Source organism: Melopsittacus undulatus, chromosome 4, assembly GCF_012275295.1.
Source record: "Melopsittacus undulatus isolate bMelUnd1 chromosome 4, bMelUnd1.mat.Z, whole genome shotgun sequence".
In the NCBI taxonomy this organism is placed as follows: Eukaryota; Metazoa; Chordata; class Aves; order Psittaciformes; family Psittaculidae; genus Melopsittacus; species Melopsittacus undulatus.
The window spans coordinates 5,594,752-5,618,893 of record NC_047530.1 but is presented as its reverse complement, the minus strand read 5'-3'; the positions used below and the strand labels follow the sequence as shown (position 1 = coordinate 5,618,893).

Sequence of the window (24,142 nt, the reverse complement as noted above, 5' to 3'; positions counted from 1 at the left end):
ATAACTTCCAGTAAACCAGTGTCCCACCTAAAGTTCTTCCTTTCTTATGCTGTTTTTCACATACCTCCAATCACTACCCTTCACCCTGTCCCCACATATGACCCCAGTCTTTAATGTCTAAGGTATGTATGTAGTGATGAAGGCAGGGAGTGGCTACAGACAAGCTCAGTTAGAGCAGAGAGTGTCATCAAAAAGCTGAGAAGGGATGGCACTGGAAGAAAGGAATATTGTCTGGTTGGAGAATATACAATCTGAGCTATGTGAATGTGTAGATAAAAGCTGATGGGGTTGGCTTGGTGACCCAGATGCAAACACACTGTTTTGAATTCAGGATTTTGTTAGAATCAGTCTAAGAGCACTACTATCTGTTGAGCAGATTATAAACTAAACTTGAGTCATGTCACAAAGTTTTGTGCGTGCTCAAGATCATAGAATCATAGAATGGTTTGGGTTGGAAGGGACCTTAAAGGTTATCTAGTTCCAACCTCCCTGCTATGGGCAGAGACACCTTCCATTAGACCAGGTTGCTCTAAGCCTTTTCCAACCTGGCACTTTGCAGTTTATGCATCTGGGGAGATAAACCAGGGTCTGGTTCAATGGAAACAGCATCAGTCACACTGTGATGAAGCCTCCAGCCTCCTGCTTTCCTACTCCCCCCCTGGATCCTGCTGTCAGTCCTTACTGCCCTATGGGAACACGCCAGGGCTCTCGACAGCCACAGTCCCTCTACACCAGCACTATGGTTCGGCAAACACAGTGTGTAAGAAACCACTGAATACAGATGCTGAAAGTATCACCTAATGGTGCCTTTGATCCGGTTTGCACTAGGTTACCAATACAGCATATGGCAGATCAGCCATATCCTTGTGTTCTTGTGTTCAAGGAGCTAATTTCTGGGGAATACAATGCCCATGGAGTCAACACTGCCATTGCTTGGCATGATACTACTCACACTTATCATTATGAGCCTGCTTCTGACCCAAATATGAAGGGATATAAAGATACATATTTTATTCTTCTTACTTACCTTGTTTCTGAGCTTTCAGAGGATGCTCCATTCATAGATTTGAGCCTTCATTCTTTATTACAAGACCAAGAACCCACTTTCTTGTTTGTTTCTAAATGTATTATTTTCATTAGATGGAAGCTAAGATTCTCAAACAGCTTCTTGACTTCATTGATGTCAGATTAAGAAAAGCACCAAATATTGTGACATTTGTGTTAATATCATAAGAGTTACCAACACTTCACACACATGGATGATAAAAAAGTGTGTACGCAAACTGGCTCAGTAGCCCATACTGCATGCAGCTGGTACAATCACCACGCTGCTTTCTCTCCTGAACTGGTACCTCAGCTGGTGACAAGCACACAAATAACAACAAATTCCAATCTGAGAAAATTTTACATATTTTGTATTTTTATTACATTCATTTTCATTACATCTATTCCCTCCCCAGATATGCAAGGAAGTCACCGTATCCTTTGCTTTCTGGATGCTGGGGATCTGCAGGAACATTACTGCAGTGGTTCTTTGATCCTTGGCATGTCACTACACTGGCCCACCCCTGCCCCAGAAGACTACCTCATGCTTTATGCTTAAATCAAACACTGACACGGGACACACACATACAAACTATAAAGACCTCTCTGTGGATGAATGGCAGACACAGTAGTGACCCTGCAGAGAGGGCACAAGCGTGCAGCATAAGGAAAGCACTGGACACATGATAGCATGCTCAAAGTACAGGACAATAATTGAAGAGGAGCTATACCCAAGTTCATGGCACCTTGGCTTTTTTTGTGCTCCTTTCACATCTGTAATTAATTATTTGACCCTTAATTATTTGAACTGACACCTGGAAGATGCTTTGGCTGAGCCTCTGAATAGATCAGGAAGCCCGTGAAGGTGATGTATTTGCCATGGTTGCTGTAGGCACCATAGCCGTCATGCTGGTGGCTGTAGAGCCAAACAGTGTCCCCATATTGCAGTGGCAGCATAATACTCTGGCTCTGCATCTCGCGCCTCTTGGAGTGGTTGTCATCATAGATCATGGCCTGCACCTCATTGTGGTTCTTCATAAGTTTCACTGACATAGTCTTAAAGGGCATTTTGCCGATGGTGAAGGAGAAATAGTATGCACCAGGTATACGGCATGAGAAGATGCCAGTGGAGGAATTGAAATCTTTCCCAATGTTCACAAACTCCGTGTCAAATGTGATGGGCTCATGCTGGGTTTGCTTGTCATCTGTCCCCAGGAGACTCTGTGAGCGGGCAACAGAGAATGCAGAGCGGGGGTCTTGCTCCCTGCTTGGTTGATCAGATAACATGTGTGGCTGTGAAACTTCATTCTGCTCCCTGGGAAGCTGCTGAATAGTGTGATGGTGTGGCCCCACTTCTTGAGAGCTAAGAGCATTCTGGAAGAAGGCTGAAGTGTCTGGGTAGATTAGGTAGCCATTGAAAGTTGTATAGGGGCCCACATTGCTGTAAAGAGCATACTTGGGATCTCCATGTAAACGTAGCCAAACAGTGTCACCGTAGTCAAGCTGCAGCATAGCGCTCTGACTTGCTACCTTCCGTTCCTTGCGGTGATGCTCATCATACACAATCACTTGCACCTCATTCTTGTTTCTCATCAGCATGACCGACAAATTCTTCTTTGGGTATTTCCCAACAGTGAAGGAGAAGTAGTAGGCTCCAGGGATCCGACAGTGGAATAATCCGGACTTGGGATCAAAGTCATTGCCAATGTTCACATACACTTTGTCGAAGGTAATGACCATCTCGGAGCTGCCTTCCATGCTGCTGGTTCTGGCCACAGAGAAAGCAGAGCGAAATTCCATACTGGTGTCCGCTGGGAAGCCATCTGTAGGCAGAAAAATCATGCAGCAAAGGAAGCCAAAGAGAATCTGAACCTTCAGTGCCATTGTTGTATCTGAAAGGAAAAAGAAGCACATTTTAGCAGGAATCCCATTAATTTAAAGCTCATTCTCCAGTTGAAACCCAGACCTCAAGTTTGATAAACAACATGAAGGTCTGTGTCCAGATACTGAGGAAGTTTCCTGTGCATTCTCTGATCAGCGTGTAGGACCATACCTCAGTTCAGATCCAAGCACCATTCTGATATTTTCCTAGCAAGAGCTGGACCTTTATTCCCTGTACTTGTAGGAAGAAAAACAATCTTCTCATTTGAAAGCCTGGCTATCCTACAGCTTGTCTGCAAAACACTGTGTTGCTCACAATGCAGAGGGATCTCAGAGTGTGCTGGGACTTTGCCAGAGCTCCTTTTTGTAGTGCTTTTATTCATAAGACCAAGGATGAAACAAAGCCCTACACAGACCCTCTATTATACAACTGAGACACAGCTGAAGGGCAGGAGGAGAGGACATATGCTCTAGAGATTCCCATGCACATGCCATTGCCTAGCACTGCACTGGCTGTTTTCATAGGATGTGGAAGCTGGAAGCCAAGTAAATTGGTAGGCTCCATTATTCAGGCAGACTTTACCATGAATCTGCAAAGATTTACACTGTGAAGAGTGTAAAGAAACCAGAAGAAAAGAGAATATTTAGGGAAGGAAGGAAAGAAGACAATGGAGAAAATGAATTAAATGGAAAAAAGAAAAGAAGGAAAAGAAAAAATAAAACAAGATAAATAAATGGCAAGTCTCTCGAAGTATAGAATCCCTGAGAGAGCTAAAATCCCCAAAACAGGAGAACTATCTGTATGTGGATAATAGACCAGAAAGAAGAAACTTTGACCCTTAAAACACAGGGATAAATAAGAAGCTAATGGGATTTTCTGCTTCCAGTTTCTGTGATTTTTTTTGTTTCTGGACTGAGGCCAAAATCCTCTATTAGTGCTTTCAGGCTGAAAACAAACCTGCCAGTCATTCCAGTGAGAAGCTCCTCTCCCTGTCACCTCTCTGTGCTTATTAAAATATCATTCAGGCTGGGAGGCAACTGCCTGGTTTGCAGTCTGCTCCATCTGTCACCCCAGAACTGGGGGCTTGCCAGCCTGCAAACAATGAATCCACAGACCAGCAGAACAGGAGCAAAACGTGCTACTGATCGGGAGGAGGGGTGAAGGCAAATCCTGAATTAAAAAAGATAAAGGAGTGCATACTTGAATCAACTGGGTTGGCCGAGGAATAAAGTAAAGCAGATGGAATCCACATAGACTGTGAGGTGGTAATGGTGTCCTCTTCTGACAAGATGTGATACCTAGAATTGCTCATCAAACCAACATGAATCCAGCTTGACCTAAAGTCCCTGTTCTTTCATGCTTGGGAATAGAATCAAAATTCAGCTCCAATAGATATGAACTCAAGAATTAATTAGATTCTCACTTAATTACATGAAAGGGATGCACTAGCAAAGACAAAAAGAACTGTTCATCCATGTGCCAGTTTTGCATTAGATTACTTCACTCACAAACATCTCAGTATTTTCCTCCATGCCCCAGATTTTTTTTTCCTGACTTAACCTGCTTCTCCTGAACATCTATGAAACCCCTTGGGCTGCACTGAAGGGTGTTGAGTCAGTTGACTCCCGTCATATTGAGGCCCCTCTCCATCTTTGAAAGGTCATGGAAATCAAAGGAGGTCCCTGGTGACTGGAGAAAGGCAAATGTTGAACTCATCTTCAGAAAGGACAAGTGAGATGACTTGTGGAAATACAGGCCAGTTGGCCAGTTAGCCCCTCACCTTGTTCCCTGGGGAGCTCATGGAGTATATTCCTTGGAACATATTTCTAGGCAAAGGATGTGACATTTAGTGTGCATTGATCAACTGAGGATAGATTGTGTCTAATGAAACTGGTTGCCTTCTTGTGAGAATAGACCAGTGGATGTCACACACTTTTTAGCAAGGCTTTTATTACAGTCTCCCAGAGCATTCCTGTATCCAAGCTGTGATGTTACAATCTAGATAACTGGGCTACTGAATGGGTCAAAAACTGGCTGGGTTCAGGCTCAAGGGCTAGTGTTTATTCCTCTTTAGTAGTTTTTGGCAACAACCTGGAGGAGACAGAGTGCCCACTCATCAAGGTTGCAGATAACCCTGAAACAGAGGGTTTGTCAATACACTTGCAGGCACAGCTGCTATTCAGAGGGACCTAGGCAGGCTGGAAGAATGGAGTGAATGGAAGTTCAGCATGGATGAGTGCAAATCCATAGACCTGGGGCAGATTAACCATGTGTGTTGGTACAGGCTGGTGATTAACACTGGGAAGCAACATTACTGCAAAGGATGTAAAAGTCCTGGAGAACAATTTGTACCTGACTTAGTGCTGTGCCCTACAAGTAATAAAGGCTAACAGTGCACTGGGCTGTATCAACAGAATGCAGCCAGTAACCACAGGCAGTGATTATTCCACTTTAGTTTGCACTTGAAGAGTGCAAACTCCAGAAGAGGCTATCCAAGATGATTGAGGTCTGGAGCACCTGCCCCGTGAGGAAAGGCTGAAGGAACTGGGCTTGTTTAGCCTAGAGAAAGGAAAGCTTCGGGTGGATCTAGTAGTAACTTTCCAGTACCTATGAAGAGGTTACTGAGATGACAGAGCTCTATTCATCACTGATGTGCATGGTGAGAGAGTAACAGAGAATGGTCATAAAATACAAAGGCTTCTGGTTCACACCAGAAATAGCAAAATAATTTCATGCTGAGGGCAATTAATAATGGAACACTCTGCCCAGAGAGGTTGTGAAATCTTCATGCTTGGAAGTTTTCAAGACCAGGCTTTATAAGGCTTTGAGCAATGTGGTCTGCATTCAGTATTGGCCCTGCTTTCATCAGGTCAGAATAGAGACCTCCTAAGTCATGATTCCTGATTCTATAACTGATTCCTATAGCTGCTGCCTCCTCACAGCTGAAAATCACTTGCTACTAACCCTAGTCATGACACTTACATGGGACAAAACAGCTAACAACAGGTCTGGCAGACTTATCTTTCACCCAGAAACTAATTCAAGAGAGCATTTTCAATAGAACCATTAAGCCACAGCTAATTGCCATGTGTCTGCTTCCATGCTGTCTTTATTTTTCCTCACTTGGCCATTTAGGTTGTGTGCTCCTCAGGGCAAAGACTCTCTTCCCATGTCAGTAGAGCATTTGGCTATTTATTGCTGCCATTTAAACAATGCTAAAAGGCCCTAACATCTCACCAAGAGCTAAACCCCAAACTGTCACACTGCGAGCTCAGCTTCTGCTTCAGCAGTATTGTTTTTGCAGGGAGCAGAGTGCTACATTTAGCACGGCAGGCTCATTTCAGCTTCCAGCACAGAAAAACAAGCCCTAGAGGCAAACTTATAAGGGCTATTAGATGTTTCTGATTCATACTCATCCATTGCTATTCCAGTGGTCACGGTGGTGTGGTTGCATGGAGAACCAGGATCATTGTGACATGGCTGCACTCTCTTGAGGCAAGAAAAGACAAGAAAGGATTTGGCATTTGCATTTTTAGTCACAGTATCAAGCCTGGTTCTGAAGCACTGCCTCTGCTTCACAGCTCTCAGTGTATCCAGGAATCAATGAATATACTGCAAGCACATCAGTGCTGGCCAAAAAAACACAAGAAGAGTTTAAAACCAAGTAAGAGTTTAATAAACTCTGTAGTGAATCTGACCTTATGTTTCTTCAAACCACCACTATCCTTGTTTCTGTGCCAAAGCTAGTTTCTCTGTAACAAGGTCATTTATTAAAGGTCGGGTCACTCAGTTACAAGACTCTCTGCTGCTTCATTCTCTTATTTATCAATTCTTCCCAGTAACTTACTGGCAAGTCATTTAAATAAGGCAGTATGATGTTCTTCCATTAGCAAGTTGTTTCCTTGACGGCTCCCACTCACCACTTTCAGGACTATTTAAGTTCTTTATCTTTTAAAATAATTTAGAAAGCATCTAAGAACTGCCTTTCACACTAAACCAGCCTAAGAATAATTTGCCAGTCATTAGGAAGATTCAGCTAGCACAGGGCTGCCATAAACAGAGGCAGCTCATGACAACTCTTGGACTTGGGTATTAGTGCATTAAGTCTGAAAGATAAAGCTTTCAAAATGCTCTGTTGCTCCCCCTGCAAATGCTTCTGATGCTCAAGTCTTTTACTGAAATAGCTTTCTTCCAGCAGGGAGGAGAGCACCAGGGATGTGAGGCTGACCATGGACACTGTGGGATCAGCATTCACTTCATGCTATGGTATAAGTGTTGAAACTTCAGAGTGACGTGAAAGACACAGGTTAGAGGTGAAAAGTGGGTCTTGCATTGCCATACATAATAACACAACAACTGTGTTATTCTTATTGCATTTATGAATGAATCAAGGCCCTTTGACCCCTACCTTACCATTTCTTATTGTCCTAACACCACAGAAGGATGCAATGAAGCTAAGCAGATGCAAGGGATAAACAAGGTATGTTGCTGCCTTTATACTAGGCAGCACCAACAGGGACAGCAGCACATACAGAAGAAGTCAAGGATCTAATTTTGGAATAGAGGGCACAAAACACATAATGGAGCTAAACAGCTCTCACATGCACTGATATTAAATTTATGACCTGAAAAGAAGGGGCTAAAATGGCAGTGACTGATAGCAGAACAGGAGTTGCAAATCTATTTTGAAAAGAAAGGCAGAATTCACCATTTGCATGACCCAGGAAACTTTAATATCTTTGTGCTTGCTGGAGGTGATTTTTCTGTCCTGGAACACAATCAATCCACCAGTGGAAAGACCTTTACTCTTCTACTGAAATCCATGGGTTTACAAAAGGCCTTTCAATAACAGAAAGGTCACCCCATTTCTGGACTTGTAGGCCAGATCTTCCTGCAAAACCCACAAGGGTTTTCTCTTTGTTCCAAAATATTAATGAGCTAGATGCCCTAGTCCTACCTGAGGCAAGAGTTCTTTAATTTCAGTGGGAGCTTTACCCAGAAGAATGAAGTGTGAAACCAAAGTGAAGCAGTGCAGTTGGATGAACTGTTAGTAAAAGTCCTTAGAATCCTGTAAGCTGCCAGAGCAAAGCCCTGTTCTTCCGAGCTCTAACTCTAACATTTAAAGACAGCTGCAGATGTTTCTATTATTCGAATCAGTGAAAGCCTCTGTAATGAACAGCTTTCTTGGACTATAGTTAGCAAGACTTTTTTTCCCCAGGTACCACATACTGCCTGTTCCACTCATCCGATACAGATTGAAAGCATCAGATAATGATGCAAATGCACCACTTCTTCCAACATCAAGCAGAAATTAATTGTAGCAGATCCTCAAAAGCACAATCTGTATAAAGAGACTGTGTGACAAAATGAGGGATTCATGTACGGATTTGGCTGTTCTCTGCTTTTGATGAATGTGGATTTTTTGAACTCTGGAACAATCCTGAGAGGTAAAACACTGTCTGAAGTGTTCAGAGAGCTTTTTGGAAACTAAGCCATGCTTTGAATGACAGAACTGTATGGTATTAATATAGAAAGTACTTAATTTAAAATGTTTTCTTAAGCCAAAGCAGTCCTTTAACATAATAAACCAGCTTCTGTGTACTCAAAGATCTGTGGAGAGATAAAAAATCTTTTGAAGTGCATCAACTCTAGCCATAATCAGGCAAAGGAAATGGAGAGGCTTAATTCTGGCACAAACCTCTAATGTTAGCCTGCACTTCAGAATATTAATTAAACCTGCTGCATTTCAACCGAAGCTCTAACAACTCTGTTTAATGATGACACATGACAGGATGTATATTCACTGATCAAAATGGAAACACAATGGCTCTGACATTAAGATTTTTCTTCCTGTAGCATCATTCAAGGAAATCTGTTATGCACAGTTGAAGTGCCAAGCTGACACACCGCGTCTTCTGTTTTGGCTACTGTGTGTATTTAAAAATACATTGATTTAGTCAAAGTGGTGTTTTAGTAGAGAAGATGGATGAATAAACCCTAGATGGGAGAAAAGCATTATTCTAACAGACTAATGCTTTAATATGTAATAGATTTTTTTGCATTCTTTTCTAAATGAACAAAGTGCGAATGCCCAACTCTCCACCACATACGAACTCCTCAAGAAAACAAGACTGCAAAGCAAAGAAGCATACTTGATCAAGAACAGGAAGCATTGATAGAAAACTTGAATTTAAACTGTGGTTCATCAAATGTGTTTAATACTAGAAAGATGTTCTTCACATGCAGTTAAACAAACTGTTGATAAGCTGTCAGTGAAATCACACCTGAAATAAGGAGTGAAAAGTGCTGGGAATGAGTTCAGTGATAAATGAGTTTTGTGAAAGCAGAGGCCAGAGAAGAATGTACACCACAGCTTCAGAAAGCTGGAAGTCTGTTGCTGTGCAGTGTTTAACACAGTTACCTTTAGACATAAAACACTGAGACCATTTCAAAAGCAGTATTTTTTGCATGGATCCAGTTACAGTTACAGTAATGTCAAAGTTAAGCCATCTCTTTTCCCACCTCCAACCTAATTTCCTTTTTTAGCCTGATTTATATGTGCATTTCTTTCTCCTGCTGTGAGCAAGAGATGCTGAGCCTATGGAACAAGGCTTTGTTGAAGCATCCCATCTCTCTGGAGGAACCATATTGCTGCACCAAAAGGCAAATTACACTGGCATAAAGGATTAACAGAGATAGTCCAGCCTGGAATACCAGGAGGTTTTTTGATAGGTAAAAGAAAGTAACTGACACTTTGGCAGCATATACCATAAGGATCTCAAGACAGAGACAGAGACCCAAAGGGCAGGCTGGCCAGTGCAAAAGCTAGCTCTAAAGAAAAAGGCACAGAGAAGGGAGCAGAGGATTCTTTCATTGTTCCAAGTGGCTGGGCTGGAAGCCATGTAGCAGGAGGACTTATTCACAGAAGTCCTGGGGTATTTTTGTTTTGTCTGTGCAGGTAAAACCATAGGAAGTGCAGGATACTGCCAGACAGACAGCCCCAGCAACAGACCTACTGGAGTGACAGACGCCTGACGAGGAAGGATGCTGAGCACAAGCAGCGCAATTCAGGCTATTCTAAAGGCAAATGGGAAATTGTTGGTTTAAAATTAATAAGAATTAATTACAGAGATTCATTGATTTTTAAATTTTCACGTGCCTTAAGATATTTAAACTGTGGCAGTCTGCAAAGAAGCTGGTAGGCTGCTGAACTGCACATTGCTGCACTCTGTAGGAGAGCTTTCAAAAGATGCTTACAGCCCAGTGGGCATCATATAGAGACATGGGTAATAACAAGCAAATGTAGCATAAGATTTCTTACTTTTACTATCCTGTTATAAAGTCTGGGGAAAAAGAAAACCCAACAAACCCTGCAGGACTAAAGGTGCTAAAATGAAAGGGTCAGCAAATAAAATGGTACAATTTCATTGTGATATGGTTCATTTCTGACCATCTGGAATCAACAACCAAGATTCAGTGTTATCACAGAACGCAAAGTACCGCAGTACCACGAGTATCACAGTAGCACAAAAGGAGAATGTGAAGAGGATGGTAATGGCTATACAGACTATGAGGGACTCTTTGAAAAGTCAATGAGGGAGAGAGTTTAGAAGTGTCTGCAGATATAAACAGTGTTGGACACAAAAACTGGGAGCTTAAGGAAGATGCAGATGGGTTCAGCATCACAGGCTACTCCTGTAGTTTTTCTCTTTCTGTAAGAGTTTGGGCAGGAAAAAGATGATGGTTTTTCCCAAGAACAAGTGAAACATGGGGGCTTTAAAGGGCTGGTAAAGAACAAAAAGGCTGTCTAGACAGCCCCACTGAACACAAGCTTGTTCTTAGGTTTTCCTGAAGTGGTTGTGTAGCTCACATCCTTAGGGATGTGGTGTTTCCCCCCCCCACCCCAAATAGAATCATAGAATCATGGAATAGTTTGGGTTGGAAAGGACCTTAAGATCACCCAGTTCCAACCCCCCTGCCATGGGCAGGGACACCTCACACTAAACCATATCACCCAAGGCTTCATCCAACCTGGCCTTGAACACTGCCAGGGATCGAGCATTCACAACCTGCCTGGGCAACCCATTCCAGTGCCTCACCACCCTAACAGTAAAGAATTTCTTCCTTATATAAACACATCTCTGCATTATAGTCAGTAGTATAAATTGAGCTGTGAGTGACAAAGTAGAAACACCAGGTAGGCAGAATGACACTAGAATCAGTACTCTGGAATCAGCTCATATTCTAACCTGTTTATTCTTTCTGTTTCATTGCTACATACTGTGGCTCATGTTTTCAACCCCACTTCCTTCCAGTGAAGGGAAGTTTAGATCTCAGGATATTCCCTAATCCTTCTGATAAAGAGACGAAAGTCTAGCAACACTTCAGAGACTGTTGGTAGTTATTGACAGTATTTACTCTAGGTAGGTATCTACAGTATAGGTAGCTCTTGGTTGTTTGGGGTTTTTAAAAACCATAATTTATGTATCTAGGCAGCAGTTTTCTTCAATGCAGCTGAATGAGTATTTGCATCCTCCAGCCATACAGACTAGAAAAGGAGGTTCCTATGCTGTTCTCAGAGTCGATGCCTTATTTGTCCATTTTCTTTTCATCCTTAGTTACAATGAATACTTATAGATATTGAAGGAAATTTCACCAGGATGCGAATAAGTGCTCCAGTTAAACACAGGCTGTACTGCCTTTCCTCCCTGTTCCATACTGCCACTTCCATTCACATGTCCAGTTGTTCAGCAGACCTGTCAGGTACAGCACAACCAGTTGGGAAACATCCTGCAGTGATCCTTTCATGTTCTCCTTCCATCTCCCCATTAAGAGCGAAACCAGCAGTTTAATAGTAGGCTTATTTGTCAAGGAATTCATAGGAACCTGTGGAACCTCACACCCATGCAGGTGCACTAAATAGGAAAGTCATTTTAACTGTCTATACATTACAGGTACATTACAGGTACATTACAGGAATTGCAACTTTGGTCCTGTTGAAGACTCCTGTCCACAAGATTATGGAGATGTTATAAGACATAATGGAACCTGTGGTGTACTCTGAAGGTGTGCCCATTGTCTTCTCTGTAATGGTTTTATACCTTCAGTTTCCTTTCTCTGAATCTGTGTTCCTGCACTTTGTATCAGCCAATGTACGCTTTTTATTTTACTGTTACGTAAGGTCCTAATAAAGAAAAAGGAACAATGTTTATATCTTTCATGTCTGTTTTCTTCTCTAGCTACATACCCACACCTACTCTTCCCCTCTCTCACTTGAGTGGCCACATAATTCTCACTTCCCCTGGAAGAATGTGCCTGCAGTTGTTGCTTCTAATCCATTCCCCCACTCTCTGGAATCCTGCCCTCCAGTCATTACTTTAAGACCTGCTGCATATCCACCTGGGTAAAAGATAGAGGGGATATGCTGGTTCTTGCTTGTTGACCATCAAATCACAAGCATGAGCCTGTGGAGTCCAGCAGTCATCCCCTAAGGGAATTAATGAATAGCTGAATGCCATCTGGGATTACAAACATTTTCATTTGTGAGGCATGTCTGAGCTCACTAAGAGTTGATTGAGCAATGCAGCCAAAGATGTTCACAAGCTGGGTATCTCTGGTCCCCCTCTTGATTATCTGCAGTTAACAGAAAACCTGCAGAAAGGGTGAGATTCAGTCCCCTTTCCTCGACAGATCAACTTGTAACATTATGTTTTATCAATGGAGACATAATTGCTTTGGTCTTTTTGTCCATCAAAGGCTGCACTATAACATACTCAGAAAATGTCACTTGCTATTGACTGGTATTTCCTGACAGTAGGCTTTGTGAATCCATCGGAATAAAGCCTCTATCGGTACTGGGGCACTTCCCTACAGGAATGCTGCTTTCCTTGGGAGTTTTGTTTTTGCCTTGACAGGTAAGGCAGGAAAGCATGCTGTCTTTTAACATCTGCCACCACACTCAGCCAAAAAATCACATTAATTTCTGTTCATGTCCTGCTGTTTTATTACTGTGAAGATGTTCAGAGAACACCGCGAATCGCACTGCAGAGCTGCTCTTCACTGCCAACATGCTGCAACATCTCAATTTGGAAATTCACTGAGCTCTGCTTTAGTGAAGAAGGTGATTAAAGGCTTTAAGATCTGTGCATCTTCTATCTCTGCTTTGACATCTTCCTTTCTGCTCCTCCTTTTTCTGGGTCAGGACACAGGTCTGGAGCTGCAGAACTGGGGAGAACCAAGCATCATGCACTCAGCACCAAAGCAGAGGCCAGTATTATTATTCCAGAATGAAAACTCTGCCAAACTCTATCTGGGGAAAGAGAGGTGTCAGACTCCACATCAACAAATGATTCTTTTTTCTGCTCCTGTTCTTTTATTGTCCAATATGACAATAAAAGTTGGTAGACAGATCAAGAAACAATCACACAAAGAATGATCATTGTATGTGACCACCCCAATATTTGTCACTGGTATCTTGAGATCCAGACTTCCTCTGGGTGGTACAGAAGTTCTCAATTAATAATGAATTCTGCAATAGAAATAGTGCTCTTCAATACTGGTTGCTTGTCATGAATCAAATATAGCAAATTCTCATCCCAGTAGCATTCTTTCTTTTATGTCTACAGATACACTGTTAAAGGTAGAAAAAGTAAGTTAGCAAAGTTATTCATTGTCACAGGATCACAGAATTGTAGGGTTGAAAGGGACCTCTGGAGACCATCTAATGTAACCCCCATGTTTGTTAAGTCTGACCCTTCACAATCACCAATGTGCAGTGCTCTTTCCTGACAAATCCCTTGTAATCAGACCTTTCTGAGGAATGCCTATAGCAGTTGGAATCTGGGCTCATGCAATTTTTTAGCCTCCTTTAAGCCCTGTACGAATCAAGGTTTCACAGTTGTGCTTTTGAACTTGGATTTTTCTGTGTCAGTCTGACAGAGAGGTGCTGCTGTCCCTAGTGCAGAATCTATTGCCCTGGCTGGGGGGACAGAAAGAAGCACGTGCTTCTCCTCCATACACACACAGTTTAACAAAGTTTTCCCATATCTGCTTTCTGGCTCTATATTGTTTCCAATACTGAAAAAAACCCTCCAGTCCCCTCCTAATGGCAGTAGAAATCCTTGTGTGACTATTTCTGTAAAGCTCCATCTGCACTGGGAAGCTGCTGGTAAAAGGCTCTGGCATTACCATCAAAAAGCGCTGCTGGACACTGCTCTTCACTCATCAGCTCCTCATTCACAGTGAGAAACTGCTCAGAGCCTGTCAAGTGTTCACAGATTCCAAGCTCATCTGTGTGACCAGCCAGTTTCCTCCTAGGCAAAATTGCCTTTGACAGCTTGAAGCTGCTGCCTCTGATTTTTGGTTATAGGAACAGGATTTTTCCAACATCTAGAAATGACGAGTGCAGGAACCCACTGGCAGGATTTATAGGACTTTTAGACTCTAGCTGGACATAATATAAATGAGGAAAGAAGAAGAAATGAAGGATACAGCTGCTCTGAACACTGTCATGCAGATGCTTTTTTAAAGCAGGCTTGGATATCATTACACTGCATTAAATATGCAGCTCATCCTGACAGAAGTGCCATTTGCAGTAGCCTACACAATTTCCTCACAGCCACACTGAGAAACTTCAGCCAGGCACCCTAATGTTCACATTCAGTTCATATTTCAAACCAGTGCTCCCTCTACTCAAATACCTTCCTTCTGGCTACTTCTGTCTAACACCTTTCCTTTTCAAGGCAATTATCAACAGCTTCCAAAAGGAGATTAATATCTACAGAATCCCCTCCAGCATCTCCAGTAGTTTTCTGCCTAGGCTCTCTCAGATTTCCTCCCATGTTTCCTTTGCTGCTTCCTCCTACTAGTAAAAGGAAGATCTTTTTTTACATTATCTCCTTCCAGAACCACCTTGTTCCAAATCTGAACCTCCTTTAGCACTGGGTCACAGTAAGCCTTCTTTTGGATACCCTGTCTCCCAAATAAAGGCTGGATTTCATATATTCATATGAGAAGTAAAGAAAGCAAAGGGAAGGATGGGAGAAGGAGCAATCAAATAAACTCAGGCAAAGAAATACAAGCTAATGTGAAGCACTGGGCAGCCCTTGGGTGGAAGGAATGCGAATTTACTTTAGAATATCTGGGGCATTGGCTTTCCAAGCAAATTGTTTCTTTCCCTAAAGTGTTCAAGCAGCAATGGAAGATGGGGGCAGGGGAAAAAAATCAGTCAGAGCTTATGTTGTCACAGTTTGTGCTCACATGTCCCAGAGTAAATCAAAGTATGAAGATTTCCATCTATTTATGGATAATTCAAGTGTGTGTTTAAATGACACCAGATTATAATGTTAATACATAACAGGTCACTGAGCAATAGCTCCATGAAAACAGCCTTCTAAACATCACAGCCTAATTCTTCATTTTCTCTTTGCATTGTTCATTCAACACAGATTCTTTCTAACAGTTGCTTTGCAGCTTTGCAATCCCGGAGAGTACCTGTTTCCAAAGAAAAAATCCCCTGCTACTGGTTGGTATAAAAACCACTTCCACTCCTCCCAGTATGTCTTTAACTTCTCCAAGACCTTTTCCTTTTGCCTGTGTGGATAGATCTAAAGCCTGGGGAGAGAGGAAAATCCTTCTCCCTTTAGAGGATTAAAATTTCCTTTGGTTGGACTCAAAATATGCTCTGTTCAGGATCTTATGTGCAGCTTTACACTGCAGCATCCAAAGAAATGATCACTGCTCTCATTTCTTTCTACCTGTCTTCTCACAGAGATCCATCACTTTTTCACTATGCACAGGGGACAGTCTGTTCCATTTATATTAAACAATATATGCTATACCATGAATACTACAGGACCTAGATTTTCTCTTCCTGAAGAAATGCCTAGGAACATCAGTTGTAGACTATGCTTTATTTTACTCCTATTTTGATTTCAGTATTTTATTTCACTTTATCTCTAAAGAAAGTACTTTTGGACTACAGTCATTCAAGGAGTAAAATACTAGAAGATTTTGTATTTTCAGCTCAGATCATTTTCCTGACTGCTAATCCTCATTCATTTTTCTTCTTCCATATAATTGTTTTCAGCATTTATAGACTCAGCCAAGCAGAATGCCCTGTTCTCTATGTCTTCTCCAAAAAAGAGAAACCTTTTTTAACCACCTTCTACTAAGCTTTTTCTTTTCTTTCAGGCTCTCTTTAGAAAGAGCTACACTATGTTCTTGGTGCTGTGCTACCCTTGGATAACAGAAAAACACCAAAACGGGGCCAGCAGAGAGCCTTCATGAAATGATAAAAGAATGGTCTAGAAGAGAACTTCGGATGTCAGACAGTTCAAGGTGCATTCCCATGACAGATCTAGCCTAATTTCATTCTTCACAGATAATTGTCTAACTTATAATGATGGACTCTTTGCAACCTCCCCAGACCAAATATTCAACAGTTTTTATTATCTTATGTCCTAGAAAATTACTTCTGCATTCTAAAATAAATCTTTCTTTCTGCTCCTTCTTGCTTTCTGCCCCATTTCCCATAAGCCCAAGGAAAAGATCGTTCCCTCCTCTATTTTGTGTCTGAAGACTGAAATATTCCCCTGCAGCTTTCTGGTCTTTGGGCTAAATGCTTTCAGTTATTTCAAATCATCTCGCAGGTCATGTTTTTCTGACCTGTGATGCCCTTTTCTGGACTCTCCGATGAATCACACCTATCTCAAAGTGTAATAGCCAAAACCTCACACAGCTTCCAAGCTGAGGCTTTAGCAATGCTCAACAGAGCAGGAGGATTGCTTCACATGTCTTTCAGGATATATGTCTTTTATACATCCTAGCAAGATGTTTGCCTTCATTTCAGCAGCATGACATTGACTCATATTCAGCTTGTGATCTATCATAGCATTCAGATCCTCTTCTGCAGAGTTGCAAGCTCATAATATACTTCTCTCTTGTGCTTATCCAGTTGATTATTCCTGCCTTATTGTAGTACCTCACATTTATCCCTACCGAATTTCACCCAGTTCTTTTCCTAGCAATTCTTCCAATTTGTTTGAATAATTTTGAATTCCCATCTTTCCTCCAGCATATTTCAAATCTCACAGTCTGATATCCCTGGCAAATGTGATACACCCACACTTTATATTTACCATCCAGGTCACCTAAGAGAACACTGAAGAAGAGCAGATCCAAGTCACACTGACACAGCTATCATATCAGTTTTAAGCAGCTTGTGGCTTCTCTGAGGGGCTGGCACATGGATTATGAGCTCTGAATCTTCTGATATTATTTAAAGAAGACCTTTCTGTTCATAAAATTATGTTTACCCAGTTTATAGTCTCCTTCACTGCTATGCCTCGTGCCTCACCAAAGCAAATATTTAAACTAATGTGCAACCACAGCCAAGAATCCTAACTTTTACTTAAAAAAAACCCCAAACTCGAATTAAATCTCTTACTCAAATATATTTTAATAGGTAAAATGAACAAAAGCAGTTTCTGTTAGAACCTGCTGGAATACTGAAATAAAGAAAGGGAAAGACATGACCAGCTCTCTTCATAGACTAAGGGATATATTAGGAATGTTGTAATTTATTACATTCACTGCAGTTACACCGGCAGCACACACTGGAAGGGATGCACCCAATCAGTTGGTTAAGTGAACTAAATATCTTCTTTGCATTTGTCCTTGACTAAAGGACTCCAGGCTCCTTTCCTCTGAGTTCAAATGCCAGCTGTGGTGGTCACAAGCAGGCACATAAGCAATAGAAAGCCTTTGTGTACATAGGAATAAAGATGATGTGGTATTCCTCCTGACAACAGTGGCTTCACTGTCTCATCTGCCTCTGGCTCTCATTCCAGTAACCATTACTCTAGTCTTCCCAGATTCCTTAACCCAATATGGCTGGTTTCCCTGGCACTGTGGCTGAGGCTGTAGCACAGTAGAAAACATGCATGGGACAAATTAAGCAGCTGGAGACTGAAGAGGGAGAAATAGGACTTTGTGAATTCATACTGTTTCCCAGTGAGATCCTAGTAATCAATTATTAGCCTCTGGAGTAGCCACTTACTGCTTGCTCTGTGATCATCTCCTGATTCTGGCAGTGTTACCTCTGCCGGAAACCTCAGACCTTTGATTAAATGCAGCAGGAATTCCTTCTTTGTTCTCTAACCTGTATGGAGGAAATATGCAGCTAGAGAGAGGCTTTACAAGGACAAGAAAGCATTCAGGGGGGAGACAAGGGATTGACAAAACAGCCACCAACACAGCAGTTGTGTATTGCTGGCTTATCTCATTGAACATCAGGCAAATTTCCTTTCCTGGGATAGGGGCAAAGGAAAAGATAAAGGAAAACTGAGAGGAAAAATTAAGTCCTGACTTCAGCTTGAATCTGCTGGGCCATGGGATGTATACTAAATTTCTGGGTGTCATTCAAGAAGTAAAAGAAGCTTTTAATCTCTACTGGGTGTAAATCAGAGCCAGTCTTTCAAATATTGTATGATGAACTATCAAACTGCCAAGCCTTAACGTGCCTTTGAAGGCTGTACAAAGATCCTCATCCATACAGGCTAGTCAGTAAGCTGTAATTCTAAGGCAAGTGGAACATCAATTCCCTTAACTGTGCACCTTGGAATGGAACATACACTTCATACTTTGAGCATTCAAAAGGAGAGGTGAATGGAAGAGTTCAGGAGTAAAACCCACCAGATCCTAACATCTGATCTTAGATGCTGGTAATGAAGACCTAGACATCAGCATTTTAAAGACTCTAGCAATTTTAAGCCCTATTTTTTGCTCTTTTCTCATGCCTTATAGTCTGTGTAGTGGTAAGTATCTCTTGGAGGGAGACATTTCTCAGCTCTTAATATTATATTCTCAGAGGTACTTTCCACCTTGGAAATCTATCACATTAGTTCATTTCATTGCTTTTTGCCTATAACTAACCATAGGAATGTGGAAATTCTAGCAGAATGACAGTCATCACTTGGAGCCTGACTGATGTTCTTTTTCCACTAACACTTGCCTTGTTGTATCATGGTCTTCATATTACTGGGTGCTAAGCACAATAGGTTCAAACTATCTTGGCTCTTTACACTTTAGATATACAGTATGTCTCTATGTGCCTGTGTTCATCCAGATTAATATTTGATACAAGAGTGAGTGTTCCAAAACCAGTAAGCTTATCTGCTCTTTGGAAATATGTCTATTATTAAAATGGAGACTATAAAAGCTATCATGCACCTACTTGACTACAGGTCATAGTATGGTTATCTTGTATTTTCATAAGTATAGCTTGCTGCCATTGTGCATCCACCCAACCTCCTATGGGAAATATCAATGGTCCTGAGTGTATCAATGAGCACTCTTTGGAGAGCACAGCACAACAGACAGATGATCACACTTGCAAAACATAAATAACAACAAATAGGATTCCAAGTGTTGCTGGCAAATCCCTTGTTCCAATGTGTTTCATTTCTGTATCTGTTTCTTTACCTACAAAATAAGAAACATCTATGACACTGACAAATAATCAGATTTAAATCAATTTCATGTCAAAGCCATAGGTTCAACATACATACTTAGGAGGCATTTTGTACACAGAGAAGAAATGTACTTTGAAGGCATTGCTTCTTCCAGATGGAAAATACAAAACTCAATTGTAGAGCCTAGTCCACTAACCATTCAGTACTCTGAATTATAGCTTTTTAGAGAGAAACAGAAGGAAGGTAGAGGATAATGCTGCCCTACTGGGAATCCTCATTCTTAACATGTCTTTTACTGCTATAAATTAACCCTTAAGAACAATTAGAAAGCAAACAGCTGCCATATGCCTTGATAGGACTGCAGCCTCGTTGGCAAAGCATTTCAAAGTCTTGTTACACATCATGTCCCTGGAGAAGAGAAACTGCAGAAGGTTGCAATCGCATCAGAATGAATAATTCAGGCACGGCTCATTCAGTGTGTGCATAAACCAAAGGGTCACAATGCTGCCTTCTAGTCAGCCAGCAGTGCAGAAACTCAAGAGTGTCTGACAGAAACATCATCTGGAGATGCTGAACCGCTTCCCTGGGAGCTCTTAGGGAGTGGGTTGAGGAGATGACTGTGGGAATGCCAAGTACACAGAGAAGGATTAAGCTGCATTATCTGACAGAAAATCGCACATTACAGAGTCAGTCGCCTACACTACTCTTGGGAAAACCCTTGGGACTCAGTTCCCTCAGGAAACTGAAGATCAATGCTATTTCCCACCCGAGAAACTGCCCCTGTGGGAATTTTGCACTATGCCCTTGCCCACGGCCGGCCTCGGGAGGTTCTCCAACCTCGGCTCCATCCTAAGCGAGGCCAAAATCTCATACCATTTCCCACATAAACTCTGCTGGAAATCGAAGAGGTGGTGGGAAGGGTAAACGGGGCATAACCCCCTATTGCCCAGCCTCTCCTGGGAACGGAGCTGGAGCGCATCCCACCCGGGGGACCCCGCTCCCTGCCCGCCGCTCCCGAGGGCCACGGGCTCGGACACCGCAGCACGTCCCGAGCGCCCTTCTCCGCCCCGACCCGCGGCCGCCGCCGTGAGAGCCCCCGACGACCCTTCTGCAGCCGCCGGGGCTCCGCTCCGCACCGCCGGGGACAGGCCCTCCCGCGGCCCCCCTCCCACCGCCCCTTGTCCGGCCGGGGAACCACGATCCTCACCCCCGGCCCCGCAGGTGCAGCCCGGCCCCGGCAGCACCCGCTCCCCGCACACGGTACCTGCGGCCGCTCCGCGGTGGCGGCTCCGCGGCGGCGGTTGGAGGCGCGGGGCTGCGCACTGACAGCTCGGGAGCCGCGGTGAGGGCCGGGGCTGGGGAGGGGGTTCGGGCACCCGGGGCTCCGGCGCCGAATCAGTGACGGGAGGAGGGCCCGGAGGCGGGCGGGAGAGGGGAAGGGAAGGGGGGGTTCGGAGTCCCTGTCACAGGTCGGTGATGGGAAGCGGCTGCGCTGGAGTGCGACCGGCGGCGTGAGACAACCGGGCCCGGCTCCCGCTGCCTTGCTGGGAACCGGCGTGATGGGATATGCACCAACGGAGGCGAAGGGAGGCGGGACGGGAGCCCTGCGCTGCTCCTCGCCCGAGGCTGGCACTGACCGGGGGACCGCGCAGGGAAGGGGGATGAGTGTGGGACCGGCTGGGCCGCGGTGGGGTCATGGGCGAAGCGACCTGCGGGGCAGCGCTCCCAGCAGGGCGATCCAAGGGCAGGTTGATGGGGAGAGGTAAGGGCATTAGTTAGACATGCTTTTGGCTGCCCAAGACCGTGTTCATCTCTGACCTGCTCCTGCTCTGGAAATTTGTGAGTCCAAAAGCCTGTCTATAGACCAGCTGTGTTATTTGGTCCAACAAAAGGTCATCCCTCTCTCTAGAAAGCTTGGCTTGATCATCAGCTAACAACAAGGCTGCTATGCCTTTGAAGGTTGGCATTGATTTTTGCTGACGGCAAAATAGCAGGCTTTTCACATCGCCGTTCTATGTTGAAGAGCAAATTTGAGGGCTTGTAAAGCATGCTTTTTGTTAGCCCTGTAAAATCTTATGTTGACTTTCAAGGAGAAGGTGTAGAGATCTTAATGTTAAAAAAAGTTACAGCTCTCCAACACCAAAGGTCTTTCATTTTACTATACTCACCTGCTATGGGAGGAATCTAGACGCCACTGTGCTCCTCTCTGAGTATAGATGGGGCAACTAGAGATGGGGCTTCTAGAGGATGGTCCAGCCTTTGTTGCCCTGTGTTGGCATGTTCTGCTTTCCAAACTCCACCTCCATTTATTATCTTGTAGGATGCACCATGGCCTGCAGAGGACTGTTGCAGCAAGTGCTGTACTTGTATACTGACAGCGTTTGAATCTGTTTTCACATAACCCATTTCCAGTCCCATCCTTTTCTCATGTGGTGTTGGAGCTCAGGTGCACTCCTGTAGCAGCCACTAGGCTAATCCCCACAATAGGCAAGGACAGAATGAACAAAAGGAGGAAGGAATAGCTTTTCTCAGAGGAAGAAGACCAACAGATGGAACGGCAGAAAGTAATTTGCTTTTTAGTGCAGGGATGCAGTTTATGGCGTAAGAACTTCCTTCCACTCTTTTCCCCAATAGCTTGTGTAATGTGGTGTGTACATCACATTAAATACCTGCCACCACACAAATCCTGCCTAGCTCTCTACCCACCAATGGCTGCATTGTCCCTATGCTGTATCTTCCTCCTTCTCCCCTCCTACGGAGCAGGGATGATAAACAGAATGAGACATGAGAGAGTTGGAGACTAACACTCATGTGGTTCTAGCAACAGCTGTCAGCTGAACAGTGTATCCCGGATGGGCTCACATCCAACTGGTGCTGCTGGCTAAACATATTTTGTGCTCCCTTAACAGCTTCTTTGCACATTTCAAAGGACAGATTACTCAGTACCCAATGTACCACTCCTGGAGGAATAAATGGACCACTGATTCCCAGGAGATGAGAATGCTCATCCTGAGCATAGCCTATACAAATGCATTGCTTTTAATCATCTAGCAGCAATGAGTAATTTAACAACGGTATGATACAATTGCCCTTCTAAATATCTGTTGCCACTGGGGTAACATATGTGTTTGGATTGAGTACTAAAATACTACAGGATTACAAGCTAGCCATATGTTTTGCATTGTTCTGTGTAATCCGGATGAGCTGTGCTCTGCTCTTCCTCTATCAGATGTGCCTCTGCCAGTTGCTGGGGCTATAGTGCTGCATACACCTTCTCTGACCCAGCTGGCAGGAGGCAGAGGGCTCTACCCAGTAGCAGCCAGTGGATTTACTCCTTTTGCCTGGAAAAGTGTTGAAACAGAGCAGAGCTGCCGTATCTGTGAGTCCCTAGGATGAGGCAGGAGAAGGAGTTTTGTGAGGGGAAGGGACTACATTTCCCAAAAATGAAGAAGGAAGAAGGAAAAGCACTAGACCTCCTGGTGCCATCTCTTACTGTTGCCTTCACTGCAGGTGAAAGTCTTCCTCACCAGGACACATCCCTTGAAGCCCCATGAGTATACTGGAATGCTTTTTTTAGTGTTAGGGTAATGAAAATTCTCACAGTGTAACACATTAATAAATGGTAGCTTTGGAATTGTAAGAATCAACGTTACAAACCACGGTTCAAAACTTCATGGAAGTGAATGCTCATATTTAAATGAAACTGATTTTGGCTTTGTTTTCTCCTTCTGAGTATCTTTACTGCTGCCTTCCTGATCAGAGAAAAGAAATAGCCCATCTGACATATTTAAACCTTGTTCCCATCCTACTGCTATCAGACCACAGGCTTTCTGCTGCTAAGTCATCTCTGATGTGGCCTTGTTGGAGAGCAGACCTACTGGTCTTGACGCATACATATTCCTTATTACCAGTTTTATTGCTGTTGATCGTACTCTTGGTAATCAATATATGCCATATTTTTAGACCTTGATTTGTATTTGTCAACATGAGAAATGTCAAAGCAAGTAGTGATTGAAACAAGACTCAGGATTAAAAAGAATACAGTAAGAATATGTAAAGACTCACTAATAGGGAAAACAACTTACAGTATAAGGCTAAAGGAAACAAATCCATGGTCCATTGTTGATGTAACAGCAGTGAGATGCCTCAAAATTCTGTATTAGGCTGCTGCTGGTTTATGTATTTGTTACTAAGTTGGAAATGGAATAATCAGCTGTTAACAGATGGCATCACTTGACTTACACTGAAGTGTCAACAGCAGAGAAAAGACATCATCAATGGCTGTTGTGGGTGAATAACTAAAAGGATTTTTTGAGAGCCCACCTTCAAATCCTGTTCTTGGAAATGAAGGGATCTGGTGAGCTTTTGTTTGGTTTGTTTCTTTTCCTGGTCTGGGGTTCTGTGATTCTGTATAGTCTGCTTAGGAGATCTGCATTCAAAGCTTGAGCCTTGGGGTCATTAATCATATCAGGTACCTGGAGTGTGTTGCAATGGAAGAAAGCCAAGAGGGAAGATATTCTGAGTTTGCTGAAATCTGGAGTAGATCCACTTGGAAAGGTAGGTCAGAGGGAAACTATGATTACATCTGCAGAGGAGTTGCTCTATGTCATATGCTTGAGGAGGGAATGACAATTATGACCAGTGCTGGATGTGCCGTTTTCCTTCTTTTGCTAATTGAAAGAGATTTTGGATGCATGCGATGCAAGTCAGCAGGAATCCAACAGAAGTTCTGCTCACATGATTG

General features: G+C 43.1%; 1 protein-coding gene across 1 annotated transcript; it reads right to left on the bottom strand.

Moving 5' to 3' along the window:
- Positions 1-1,399: 1,399 nt before the first annotated feature.
- Positions 1,400-20,708, bottom strand: C1QTNF4 (C1q and TNF related 4). The gene is made up of 2 exons (XM_034062120.1): positions 20,663-20,708; positions 1,400-2,936 (listed from the first exon to the last, which is right to left on the bottom strand). The coding sequence occupies exon 2, from the start codon at positions 2,926-2,928 to the stop codon at positions 1,840-1,842; it is 1,089 nt and encodes a 362-aa protein (XP_033918011.1). The 5' UTR covers positions 2,929-2,936; positions 20,663-20,708; the 3' UTR covers positions 1,400-1,839.
- Between the last annotated feature and the right edge of the window lie 3,434 nt (positions 20,709-24,142).